This window comes from Euleptes europaea, chromosome 4 (assembly GCF_029931775.1).
Source record: "Euleptes europaea isolate rEulEur1 chromosome 4, rEulEur1.hap1, whole genome shotgun sequence".
In the NCBI taxonomy this organism is placed as follows: Eukaryota; Metazoa; Chordata; class Lepidosauria; order Squamata; family Sphaerodactylidae; genus Euleptes; species Euleptes europaea.
This window is the reverse complement of record NC_079315.1, coordinates 29,394,840-29,409,215: the sequence shown is the minus strand read 5'-3', so window position 1 is coordinate 29,409,215 and position 14,376 is coordinate 29,394,840. Positions and strand designations below refer to the sequence as shown.

Below are 14,376 nucleotides of genomic sequence, written 5' to 3'. Positions count from 1 at the left end.
ACCAGAAAAGGTAACATGACAGCTTAAACTGTCTGCCTTCTCCACATATCACAGTCCGTGATAAGCAGAATAATTACAGTACAGTCTGAGAGCCATCATTGTTTAGTGGTCAGAGTGTCAAACTAGGATCTGGGAGACCCAGGTTTGAACCCCCAGTCTTCCAGAGAAGCTTGCTGGCTAACCTTGGGCCAGTCACTCTCAGACTAACCTACTTTACAGGGTTGTTGCAAAGATAAAATTGAGAATGTTGTAAGCCATCTTGGGTCGTCATTGGGGAGAAAAGTAGGATAGAAATGAAATAAATAAATCATAAGCAGAGTTATATGCTTCTAAGCCCATTGACTTCATGTACTTAGAAGGGTGTAACTCTACTTAGGACTGCACTGTTAGATTTTGTTGGTTTCTCGTCTAATAGACTACCACAGCAGCCTGAATTTTCCCCCTTTTCTGGTATTTTGATGCACCAGAATTGTTCCTTTGCCGAAATAATATCATCCAGCCCAGAAACAACAGATTTGTACTTTTGGGTCGGAGTTATTACAGTACTTGGGATTTTGGTTAACACTAACAGAATTTGTCAGAAAGACATTTAAGAACTTCTGATTGTTTAAAATTTAAGATGTGCCTGTGACTGTTGACAAAGATGTGCCTGGTATGTTGCAGGTGTCTGGAGGGTTACGTGATGGAGACAGAAATGGATTCATGTACCTGTCAGGAAGATGGTCACTGGTCCCCTAACGGTATTTCCTGTTGCCCCAGAAAATGCCCCCTGCCTGCAAATATAACAAATATCATTATATCTGGCACTGAATTCACTGTGAATAAGAGCATTGTTTTGTCCTGTCCAGAAGGCTATCTTTTGACTGGGAAAGGCATTTCCACATGCCAGGTAAGGATCTTCCTTCTGTCTTTTTCTTGTACTCATATACCTGAGCCTTCCGAAATAATTACCGAGGTCCACATTTTGCTCTGGTTGTTTCACAGAACAGTTCTCCTGCTAAACAAAAAACTTTAGTGCCCTTAAAAAGTTATACGTCTGGAAATGATTCTGCACTCAGTCTTCCTAACAGAACACCAGCTGTCAAGGCCTAAGTACATGTTACGTTTTTTACCAAGTTCTCCCAGGTTTGCATGTTCAGACATGCATTACAAGTTCCAGGGTGGAAATTTAATTCCTAAATACATACAGGCCGATTTGGTGTCCAGAGAATATGTGCTTAAGCCTCCCCTCGACACACACACTTTAGAAAAAGGCCGAGGGGAGCACTGTTTGCTCCATTGGGGAAACCATATGTACTGATGGGGGGTGGGTCTTAAGCACCTTCCGCTCACACACCCTGATCCCAATCTGAATCAGTCCACACATACCTGGGAACTAAATTCCCTGCACAGAATTCACAAGGCACATCTAATCATGTGGGATGGACTTGAGGAAACCATAAAGTATAGGTAGGCTCTGCAATGTAAGAAGTTACTTCAGAATTCTGAATATTTAGAGGGGGAAATATGATTTAGTGGAAATCTTGTACTTGATGCTCACTCAGTGGTTTTTTTATATAACCTGATCATGATGACAGTCGTTTAGTAAGGATCTGTGATGCCTTTTAGTCCATGTCTTTTGATAATAAGCACCAAGTCTTTGCTTGATTACGTTTTATTATTCCAAAAATCCAGAAGAGAACGTAGGGGATATGCACCCTAACTGCAACACAAAGCACTTGTGTGCACTCTGGTGCACGTGCAGAGTTTTTGGACATTCTCTTCTGCAGCAGAAGTGGCTCTTCACCCACATACCTTTGCAGACACAGAGGTTCTCCGCCATGCGAAAGAATGAAGGAGCCGTTTCCAGCAGAGATGCTCTTTGTGGGCCCCAGAACCTCATACCTGTAGGAAATCACATGCTGGGGCACTGCATGCTGCAAACTATTTTTAAAACTGTAGCATATTTTAAAAGCTGCTTTCGGTGAATGCTGATGTATTGCAGTTTTGAAAACAAAAGCCCTAGGTTGGCTATGCAATCAATTAGCCTTAATGCATTTTTTGATATTTTAATGTAACTCGTGGAATTCTCATCATTGGTAGCTGAATTGCTTAACGAGCTTTAAAGATACTCCCCCCTTCCCTTTTTAGAACGATGGTAACTGGATGCCATCATTATCAAGTGAAACCTGTGTGCCTGTGTCTTGCGGAAAGCCTGAAGCTCCAGAACATGGAATAGTGATTGGCAACCACTATAACTACAAAGATGCAGTGCTTTATCAGTGCAGTTCTGGTTATGAGCTGGAGGTAAGTCAGCCTGCTCTGACTGGCAGCATTTCTCCAGGCAGAGGTCTTTCACATCCCCTACTACCTTATCCTTCATATAGGAGATGCCGGGGATTGAACCTGAGAGTTTCTGCATGCAAAGCAGGTGCTCTCTCTACCAGTGAGTCATGGCTCCAGCCCAAACTTGCATGCCCTGCCGTGCTGTGCTTATCCACTCTGCATCTCATCAGATGGGAACTGATCCCATCCCCATTTTCCCTATCTCTTCTGCCTTCCTCAGACCAGCCTCCCTTATTTGGACAGACCAAAAAAATTATAAACTCATGCTCTCCCATCTACCTTTCCTGGGCTTTAATCATCATTTCCAGATCCTGTTTCCTCTTTACTGAACTCAGTGGGGAACTGCAGTGAAATAGCTTACTCATGATCTCTCTGTGTGGGAATGGGGCATTGAGGGATTTTACTGGAGCTATATTAAGTGCACCCTAACTTGGACGGCCCAGGCTAGCCTGATCTCGGAAGCTAAGCAGGGTTGGCCCTGGTTAATACTTGGATGGGAGACCACCAAGGAAGTTCTGGGTTGCTCTGCAGAGGCAGGCAATGGAAACCCACCTCCGTCTCTTGCCTTGAAACCCCTATGGAGTCGCCATAAGTCAGCTGTGACTTGACAGCACTTTCCACCATATTATGTGCAGAGCTGCAGCTATACTTTTACTCCCATAGGGTTACAGAAGACAAATCCCAGAGCAGCGCCAAAGGACCCTCATTTGGAAACAATCTTACTCTCTTAGTCTTGTTAAAATACAGGAAAGCAGCAATATATTTTAATGGAGCAAATGAACAATATATGCAAGTCCTCCTTGCCATTGGCATGGCACCAACTATAAATGGAATCTGCTAGTTACAATTCTGGCTAGATCTATGCATGGAACACAATGAGGTGGTTATCCTAAAATTGTAGGATGAATGATACCACTTCAGGCTGCATGCAGGGAATAAAGTTTTTGAATGCTTTCCAGTGTTGTTGTTTTTTAAAACACTTCCTGCAAGTAGGAAACTTGCAAAGCAGAAAGGACTGGCTCAAGAACATTTCTGCCTGACGCGTTAGTTTCCTAATTTGGAGGGAGTTCTTCTCAAGAAGAAGAAGCATTTAAAAATGCTATCTCCACCAGCGTCACACAGTATTACCTACTGTGCTTTCTCTGTGCAACATGTGTGTTGCACATGTCCATTGAAGATGCATGTCAGGGGGTTGCCTTATAGAGAAATGAGAAAATGGCCGTAAAATACTTGCCTACAAAAAGTGCTGTACGTTTATTGTTAGTAATAATAATTAGGTTTATTGGATTGCTTTCGTACTCTGGTCACTTCTTAGTTATAAGATAGTTTTATCTGAAGTTATACCCCAGCATTAAAAGAAGCCGTGCAGGGAGGATAACCTTTCTAACATAATTACCCGCTACCCATAACCTTATTATTTAAAAAATCAGTTATTGTCTTAGAGCAATACCAGTAGAACTGTCAACTTTGTTATTAACACTTTCCAAGAAACATGATAATTCTGAGAGTAAGGCATTAAGTTTTGGGTTATTAGCATTTAATGCTCAGTCCTAAACTTGGGATCTGGAATTCGGTAGGATTAAAACCACTGGAGTTATTTTAAGTTAATAGTTATGAGATCAGTGTGTTATAAAAGTCACAGAGAAACAGGCTGTTGTTTTCATAGATGTTCTTGAGCTGAACTAATACAACGGGGGAGAAATCTCAACTGCAGTTAGAAAATACACCTGTGCTGCCACCTATTGGAATCTTGGCTGGTTGCAATAAAGAATAAGTGCCTTGTGCTTGGAGAGGTGAGAAAAAGATACTGTAAAGGGGGAAAGCTAACACTGCAATCTTAAACAGAGCTGTACCCTGTTGGCAGAGTAATTAACACTGCAAAGGTACACATCCTGATTAAAGTGTAGATAAAGCTTTATTCAGGAACTAACAAACTTGAAAGAGGAGTGACAGAGATAGGATCCTAGCTACCAGGGCCGGATCTACACTTTTTTTGAAGGGGAGCAAAAGTTCAAAATGAAGCCTCCCATTTATTATATACATATTTTTCTTTATATATGCGTATATAATCAACATATATAATATCTATCTTCTATATATCTTCTCTATCTCTATATATAATTATTATTATTATTATATAAATAAAAATGTAAATGTTCGTTTGTTCAAAATCTTAAATCTCCGAAAGTTCTTCACCGATTGCTTTGAAATTTTGACACAATGTTGCATTCGAATACGCACGTGTTTTTATATACCTATATTATATAGATGTCACAACTGTGACAGGTAAAAACATGCTTTTTTGAAAAATGGTGCCATCTGTTGGACGTCAAAGCAACACATGCGATCTTCTTAGATGCACCAGGAGGAGCTGGTAAAATGTTCCTAATTAGACTGATTCTGGCAGCAATTCGATCCCAAAATGACATAGCCTTAGCTCTTGCGTCGTCCGGAAGAGCTGCGACATTGCTACCAGGTGGAAGAACTGCTCATTCTGCTTTGAAATTGCCATTGAACATGCAATTCATTGAAACTCCCACGTGCAACATTTCCAAAGCATCCGGCATGGGAAAAGTATTGCAGAAATGCAAACTTATTGTTTGGGATGAATGCACAATGGCGCACAAGAAATCGCTCGAGGCTCTTGATCGATCATTGCAAGATTTGCGTGGAAACATCAGACCATTTGGGAACACATTAAAATTGCTTGCAGGAGATTTCAGGCAAACATTACCTATAATTCCGCGATCGACACCAGCGGACGAAATAAATGCTTGCCTGAAATACTCTACTTTGTGGCGACACATGAAGACGTTAAAATTAACTACAAATATGTGTGTCCAGCTGCAAAACGATCGATCAGCTGAGATATTCTCACATCAATTGCTGGAAATTGGGAACAGAAAGGTACTGGTTGATCTGACCTCAGGACGAATTTCATTGCCTCATAACTTCTGCAATTTAGTGACGTCAAAAGAAGACTTGGTTGAAAAAGTATTTCCCAATATTCAAACCAATTATAAGAATCACGATTGGCTGAGTGAACGAGCTATTCTTGTGGCCAAGAACAAAGACGTCTACGAACTTAACAATATTATTCAGTCTCACATTCAAAGCGAGGCAGTCACATACAAGTCCGTTGACACTGTTGTGAAAGCAGATGAAGCGGTTAATTATCCAACAGAATTTTTGAATTCACTCGATCTGCCAGGGATGCCACCGCACGTACTGCAATTGAAAATCGGCGTGCCAATTATCATGTTGCGAAATATCAACCAGCCAAAGCTTTGCAACGGCACGCAGCTTGCAGTACAAAAATTCATGAGCAACATCGCAGAAGCAACAATCTTGACAGGACCTTTCAAAGGTGAAGATGTCCTCATTCCTCGCATTCCTATGATTCCAACGGATATGCCATTTCAATTTAAGAGACTGCAATTCCCAATTCGATTGACGTTTGCAATCACCATCAACAAAGCTCAGGGCCAATCTTTAAAATTGTGCGGTTTAGATCTAGACACGGATTACTTCTCACATGGACAATTATATGTTGCGTGTTCTACAGTCGGCAAACCAGACAATCTCTATATCTGCACAGACAATGGAACAACACAAAATATTGTATACCCACAAGCATTGTGAAATTAAACATATCAGAAACGTGCACTTTCTCTTTTCTTTCTTTTCCATTTAACCAGACTGGGCCACAGCAACGCGTGGCCGGGTACAGCTAGTACATATATAATCAACAACTCTTTTAAATGATAGAATAAATTGTGTTGACCTCTTTGAACTGTCTATCATTAACATTTGAATATTCTCTTAACCCCTCTGCTCGCATAAAAACCCAACCCAAGGAGAAAAATTTTCTGCCTAGCCTTTTCCTGAACATTTTTTAAAATACAGCACACATAATTTTGACATGAGAAACACCAAACACACCTCACGCTTCTTCACAGCCTGATAAAGTACAGCTCAAAAAAAGTTTAATCTGGTAATTATGCTGCTAGAAGCTAAAATGACTAAACTGAAGCTACTGTACTTTAGTCAATGGAAAAGAATCACTGGTAAAGACAATAATGCTAGAAAATGTTGAAGACAACAGGAAAAGAGGAAGACCCAGCATGAGATGGATTGCATTAATAGAGGAAGCCACGGCCCTCAGTTTACATAACCTGAGCAAGGCTGTTAACGAGAGGACATTTTGGAGGTAATTGATTCATAAGTCAGAAATAACTTGATGTAACATAACACACATGAACAGGCCCTCCACTCTTGTCCCCCCCCTTTCCCAAGATGGAAAATCAGCCAAGCCTATCAGAGGAGGGGGCAGGTCTACTCATGGCCTTTGGCAAAGCCAAGCATAACACAGCTCCAATTTTAAAGTGGTAAAGGGGCAAGAGAAGAGCCCATTCTCGTCCCCTCCACCCCATTCGATTCCAGGCTTCTCCAGGGCTTTCAGTACCTCAGGAGAGCACAAGGCAGGGGGGCGGGAAAGAGGGTGCATCAGGCATTCTAAGCCATTAATGATCACCAGCCCCCAACTCTTCTTCCCCTTTGAGGGATGCCCTAAGTCCCCCTATAGGTCTCACACGCCCAAAGCCTACAACGGCCACTGTCAACACACGGTCCTTGAAAGGGGGGGAATTGGAAAAGCCCTGCAGGTGGAAGAGCAAAAGGTGCCAAAGCCTACAACGGCCACTGTCAACACACGGTCCTTGAAAGGGGGGGAATTGGAAAAGCCCTGCAGGTGGAAGAGCGAAAGGTGCCTCAGCTGGGGGACGGAGGGAGATTAGCAAGGCCAAAGAAGGTTACTCGGAGGTCTGTGTCTCCCACTGCATACAACTTGACATCTTTTAACATCTCCTATGGAACCTTTAGCTCCCACTCTGTCAGACTCCAGTACCTCATTGCATCTCAGCAATAGTAAACTTTACTCCAGACGTTGCAGAGAGTTTAAAGTTTTATTAGGAAAGCAAACAAGTTCAGTGGTGTATACAAACTTAAGGTCAGAATACCGGTGGGGAAAATACAGGCTATACTTATAGGGAACACACACTAGAATTGATCACATGTAATCTTTGAAATGCAAAACGGTTCTTTCAAGTTTCTAGAGGTGCCAGGTTTCTGGCAGAATTGACACCTTGAGAACAGCTAGTTGATTTACAATAGGAAGGCTTTGAAGTGGAGGTATAGTGCCTCCGGCCTTCGCCCCTTCTTCCCAAACTGAAGAGACTTTCCACGAGACCGGAAAGGGGGGGGGGAAGAACACGGAGCTTGCTATCCGGGGCCGACTGGGTGCCCTCGCTGACACACTCCTCATCACTTGCCATTGTCTCTCCCGACTAACAGCCACGGCTTCTGCCTTACTAAGGGCTGTGACTCCCCTCTGAGGCCTAGGATCTCCCTCTCCCTTCCCTCCTCCCTCCCTCCACTCCTAGCAGCAGCATAATACGCGAGCTATGAAACAAACCATCTCTGCTGGGCAATTGAGCCTCCCCCACCTCTTAGGAGCAGCCTAATTGGGAGAAAGAGTCCAGTAGCACCTTAAAGACTAACAAAAATATTTTCTGGTACCCTACCAGAAAATATTTTTGTTAGTCTTTAAGGTGCTACTGGACTCTTGCCCTTTTTGACTACTGCAAACAGACTAACACAGCTACCCACTGTGAATTATCTAATTGGGAGAATCTCTGCTGGGCAATTAAACCTCTGCTTTGGCTGCCATCGCCCCCTCTCTGCCTGCCACCCGGGGCATCTGCCCCTTCGTTCCCCTAGATCCAGCCCTGTTAGCTACATCACTAACTGAGAGAGAAACAGCGTGGAACTTCTGGGAAGAACCAGGATATTGCCCTGAGAGTAGCAATCTGGAGACAGACAAGGAATGACACTTAACAGGAGAAAAGGTGCTGACCTCACTATCCCATCTAATTGCCCTCTTGCCACCCCCTGCAGGGTCTTCTTAACTTCTTCTTTGTACACCAAACATTGTTTATTCCAATTTACCCTTCCAACTCCATTGAAGTTAATGGAATTAAAAGGTTGTAATGCTGTTTAGGATTACAGTGTAAGTCTCCATGTAGCATCTTATTTTAAAGTAGATTGCTTCCATCAGCTAGGTACAGTTTAAGAAGAGCCAGTCAGATACGGTCGGTAAAACTGCGACCATGTAACAGCTAGGAGAAAAGTTAATGTTCTGTTCTGTCTCCAGTTTTTGATCTCAGGGAAAGTGAGTTTTTCAGTCAGCTAAACCATGCAGAAATTAAGAGCAAACAAGCTTCCCGTTTCTCTTGCTTTTATAACATTGTGAGATAGGATGAGATTACAGGCATACCTCGTTTTATTCTCTTCGCTTTATTGTGCTTCACAGATATTGTGTTTTTGAGCAAGCCATTTTTCCAACAGCATGTTCTCACTTTGTGTCTGTCAATTTCAATACCTTTATTGGCATACTATCAAGCAATCAAACGGAGTATAACCTAGCCACTATACATCATTTGACCTCGCCTCTTCATTACATCACCAAGAAATTTAACCACAGATTCAATAATCTCAGAACTTCGGGAGGATAACAACAAGTTAATCTTACTATCATCAGCTTGATCCACATAATTTAAGAGAAAGGGATCTAAAAGGGTAGCACGGATTTCACAATAAAATGGACAATACAAAAGAATATGATCAAGCCATTTTTGCAACAGCATGTTCTCACTTCGTGTCTCTGTCATATTTTGGTAATCCTCATAATATTTCAAACTTTTTCATTATTATTAGAGAGTCAGCATGGTGTAGTGGTTAAGAGCGGTGGTTTGGAGCAGTGGACTCTCATCTGGAGAACCGGGTTTGATTCCCTACTCCTCCACATTAGCAGTGGATGCTAATCTGGTGAACCAGGTTGGTTTCCCCACTCCTACACATGAAGCCTGCTGGGTGACCTTGGCCTAGTTACAGTTCTCTCTGCTGTATCAGCCCCACCTACCTCACAGGTTGTCTGTTGTGGGGAGGGGAAGGGAAGGTGATTGTAAGCCGGTTTTATTCTTCCTTAAGTGGTAGAGAAAGTTGGCATATAAAAACCAACTCTTCTTCTTCTTCTTTTTAGACATAATGCAATTGCACTCTTAATAGACTACAGTATAGGGTAAATATAACTTATATTCACCGGGAAACAAAAATATTTGTGTGACTTGCTTTATTGCGGTGGTCTGGAACCAAACCTGCAATATCTCTGAAGTATGCTTGTATGGGTATTTCATGCTGTTCCCTGAATATTTGTATTGTCTGATAGGGTGATGCAGAACGTACTTGTGAAGCAGATAAGCTATGGAGTGGAACGATGCCAGTGTGCAGAAGTAAGCTGTGCATTAATTTCTTGCATATCTACCATGAGCATGACTTAAAGGAGAAAAAAATATAAATGAATTGTGTGGAATCCAATCACACTGTTAAAGAAAACTTAAGTGCTGATTTTCCCCCTCCCACTGAGTCACTTTGAATTTTGTTCCTGAGGGGCAGCAGGCCCTCAAGAACAACATTGTGGGAGTCTCCAGTGGGGGGAGGAGAACTGGCAGAAATTGCCATGCCCTCTTAAGAAAACTTAAGTTAATGTGGATAGATAAACATCATTGGGTTGGATACAATTAGTCACTTCCACTTAGTTGGATCCCATGACTCTCTTCCACCAAGCCTTCCTCCAAAAAGAAGGACTTTATCAACAAGGAAATTCACATCAAACAACCCATCCCCTCCTTGTAAAGCATTATTGAGCCCCTTTCCATCTTTCCCCACTGGTTGTTAGCCTGATGAAATTGACCCAGGTGCAATGCTACACATTTGGCCACAACCTTCAATGAGGGGACATGTTTGTGCCCTGTTGCATAAATCCTTTGGCATTGTCCCCACCGTGGGCTCCAGAATGCAGGCAACATGTATTCCTAGTAGATTATCTCCAAGCTGATTTCTATGCGGCAAATGAACAGGCCTGAGATAATAGGGTGGGATTTCCCCCCCCTTCTGTAACGAAATCATAACAAAATAATAATATGTGTGTCCTCATTCAGAGATATCCTGTGGACCCCCAGAAGCAATAGATGATGGATTCATCCTTGGCAAGGATTTCTTGTTTGGCCATGAAGTTCTCTATGCATGCAATCAGGGATTTGAGTTGCAGGGTCCCAGTCGAAGGATTTGCCACGTCAACAAGAACTGGAGCCCTTCAGCCCCGACGTGTGTGAGTAAGTAGAATCAGTACATATGGACAGGAGCTTTTTTTTGGAAAAGAAAGTGCATTATCCCCCCCCCCCTGCAAAGTCGTATTCAAACTACTTGTCCCAAACAGGGATTTGCTCTTCTTTATTCTGGGTTTGTTCCATAAAGAACAGATAGAGAGATACTGGTGTGACACCAGTAAATCACAACAAGATGTATTTATTTCAGACAAAAAGGTCCCTTTTGGGATGAGTGATTTGGATCCAGCAAAAGTACCTGTAGGAACATACAACTATCTCGGGCCTGTGGTTGTATCAGCTTCGTTGGCTGTAGTGTAACGTGAGAAAGGAGAATGGTGTATGCCTTAATTTTTCATGAAACTTGCCATTGTGTATGGAGCCAGCTTTGGCATCATCATTAGTCTGCATGCTGCTTCAGACGTGGGCTGGAACTGGGCTTTTCTATATGTATCTGTGTTTTTTAAACCGGGGGTGGTGGTGAAAGTAGCTTAAATTTTTCATTGGTGCTGTCTTATGGGGGTGAGGGCTTGAAGCAGACAATGGGAGGTACCATGGGTGTGTTTACCCCCTCTCTGGAGTAGGTGCCACCTTATTCCCTGATAAAATGGTACCTATGCCGGCGCGGTGTCACACCAGCTCCTAAGGAGTTCCCCCCTTCAGTAATGGGCTCCAAGTCTTAATACCCTTCCAAATGAACTGCCCTAAATTTTAAGCATACTTCTCATTCAGTAGGTTCAAGTATAACCACCCCCCACATTTCAGATCTTGCTCACTTTTTGCTCTATCTATTCCTTTTTTTAATAAAAGAGGGAATAATGCACTGTATAAAGAAGAATAAATTACAATAAATACCAAAAAGATAATAAAGGAAGGATTCTTTTCTCTTGTAGGTATAAGCTGTGATCCACCACCAGTGGTAGAAAATGCATTGTCTATAACTACAGGAAATACATACAGAAGTAATGTATCCTATGTATGTAATTTTGGATATCATCTGACTGGACCTGAAAATACCACATGTTTATCCAATGGATCCTGGAGTAAACCCCTTCCCTCCTGCGAAGGTGACCTTTAAGTGGTATTTTGTGTTATTCAGTCTTATTAAGGTTTTTTCTTATAGATGGGAATGCAAAAAACAAAAACCCAGTTCTGTGGGTTTGCGCATAGTCCCTTTATTGAAAACTGGTGAGATATACAGATTGTCTCTTCAGAAATCCATATTCACAGAGGAAGGGACGAGGGTTAGTAGAGATGGAGAGGAAGCCCTTAATGTGGTTTAGTAGCTAAAGTGGCCAGAGACTAGCTCCTGAGAGATCTGAGTTCAGATCCATACTCTGTCATAAAATCTAATGGGTGACCTTGGGCCAGTCACTTTCTCTCAGCCTCCCCTATCTTGCAGCATTGTTATGAGCTTAAAATTGGCAAGGGATCAACCATGTATGCCGCCCTGTGTTATTTGGAGGTAGGGTTTCCAGTTCCCTCTTCACCATTGGCGGGAGGTTTTTGAGGCAGAGTCTGAGGAGGGCAGGGTTTGGGGAGGGGAGGGACTTCAGTGCCATAGAGTCCAATTGCCAAAGCGGCCATTTTCTCCAGGGGAACTGATCTCTGTTGTTACCGAAACTGCTCTTTGATTGGGGAAATTACCATGAGCAGCGGCACTAATTTATTTATATAGCGGAATCACCCAATGTATAGCAGGGTTGTTTTCAGTGAATCTCAGAATAATGACAGACCAAGGATTTCCAGATTAAAAGTGTTTATATATTCATTCATTCAGTGTTGCAAATACATACATACAAGAAACTAAGAATAAAAAGGAGGTAGGATTAGAGACGTTTCTCAAGGGAGAGGATGTTGGTGATAGGGTAATACGTTACCGATCTAGAAGTGGAGATGTCCAAAATCCGTGGCATATAGGTACAAAATAAAATATAGCAGGGGATGGGAGAGGGATGTATCGGAGCCTTGGGCCAGCCAAGTCACCGGAAAGGAGGGGGTGTGGAGCTCCGCAAAACTCAACACACACGGTAAAAAAAGGAGGGAGAGGTAGGGCAGAACCTCACTGCTTTGTCGGGAAGGGCAAAATATACCCTTCTCTGGGGTGGGGGGGTTGAGATTCCCCAGATGGCTCCTATCTTAAACAGTAGGGATCAAAGACTTCGGCTGGAGAGATCGGGCAGAGTGACAATCTGTAAACTAAGCTGGCACCAATGATTTGCATATCTCCAGGATAGCTTGACTCGATCTTCTCCTGTTCAACAATACCTCAGGAAGGTGTGAATCTCTACACTCCAGGGATGCGGCAGAGGAGTTCTTCCTAGTTGTTAATGCCGATTGCGTCGGATGTTTTTCTCACAGGATACTGGGGGGGGAACGGCAGGAGAGGGCGATGTGATGCTCTCGCCTCAGTGTTATGGCTTCCCTTTGGATCAGGAGACAATCAGGATCATGGCTTCCCTTTGGCTGGTTCTGCAGGGTTACCCGGTCTCTTGTCCTGGACAGCCTGGTAATGCAGCGGAGCGCTAGCCCAGAGCAGCAGGCTATTAACGCTTAGTACAGTGAGTCTCTGAGGTAGTTGCCAAAACCAGGGCGGGAGGTTGGGCAGCGCATGTGGCAACAATATCGGCAGTTAAAATAGCAGGAGATCGCCAGCTAGTACCTGTAGGTTGGCAACCCTATTTGGAGGAAAGAAAGGATAAACATTTGAAATATGCAGGTCAGTGCTAGTCTAGTGACATTCTCTAGAGCAGGTCTAGTGACATTCTCTAGAGGGGATACAGTCTTGCTATTCTTTTTTTCCTGATTACTTGATGCAAGTTGAATGTTAACAAAAATTGACTTAATTAAGATATCATGCTTTTTAGAAACTAGATGTGAAGATCCCGAATTTATAGAGAACGGAAAGGCTCTCTATGAAAACAACACAGTAGGCAGCCGAGCTGCATATTACTGCAACAGAGGGTACAGCTTGGAAGGAGAACCTCTTGCAGAATGCACGGAGTCTGGAATGTGGAGCCACCCCATGCCTCTCTGCAAACGTGTGTACATTTTTACCATGAAAATTGGTTTACTTTAAGCAACTAAAAGTTGAATGATATTTTTGTGTATGTCTGCATGAAGTGCCATCAAGTCACAGTCGACATATGGCAAACCCTTAGGATTTTCAAGGCAAGAGATATAGAATCATAGAGTTGGAAGGGATCACCAGGGTCATCTAGTCCAACCCCCTGTACAATGCAGGAAATTTACAACTACCTCCCCCCCACACCCCCAGTGACTCCCACTACATGCCCAGAAGATGACCAAGATGCGTTCCCTCTCATCATCTGCTTAAGGTTATAGAATCAGCATTGCTGACAGATGGCCATCTAACCTCTTATTAAAAACCTCCAGTGAAGGAGAGCTTACCACCTCCCGAAGAAGCCTGTTCCACTGAGGAACCGCTCTAACTGTTAGAAAATTCTTCGTAATGTCTAGATGGAAACTCTTTTGATTTAATTACAACCCATTGTTTCTGGTCCGACCTTCTGGGGCAACAGAAAACAACTCGGCACCCTCTTCTAGATGACAGCCCTTCAAGTACTTGAAGATGGTTATCATACCACCTCTCAGTCTTCTCCTCCTCAGGCTGAACATACCCAGCCTGACATACCCGGTCACTTAGCCCAATTCCCTGCACCCAGCAGAACTTTTAAGACTACACACACCTACTCCCCAGTTACCCCTGCTCTACCATCTGATTGTACCAGCTGAAAGATCACACATTGGAATTGTGTGTTTGGGAACTGGGCTTTTTTTTTTGATTATGCATTCCTTTTCTGCCCTG

General features: G+C 43.0%; 1 protein-coding gene across 1 annotated transcript in view; it reads left to right on the top strand.

Moving 5' to 3' along the window:
- Positions 1–14,376, top strand: part of SVEP1 (sushi, von Willebrand factor type A, EGF and pentraxin domain containing 1) — a 162,135-nt gene that overhangs the window by 121,174 nt on the left and 26,585 nt on the right. The window contains exons 39-44 of the mRNA XM_056849206.1: positions 664–889; positions 2,131–2,286; positions 9,611–9,674; positions 10,383–10,556; positions 11,441–11,614; positions 13,415–13,588. Of these exons, the coding sequence (XP_056705184.1) occupies positions 664–889; positions 2,131–2,286; positions 9,611–9,674; positions 10,383–10,556; positions 11,441–11,614; positions 13,415–13,588 (968 nt within the window). The remainder of the gene's footprint in view (positions 1–663; positions 890–2,130; positions 2,287–9,610; positions 9,675–10,382; positions 10,557–11,440; positions 11,615–13,414; positions 13,589–14,376) is intronic.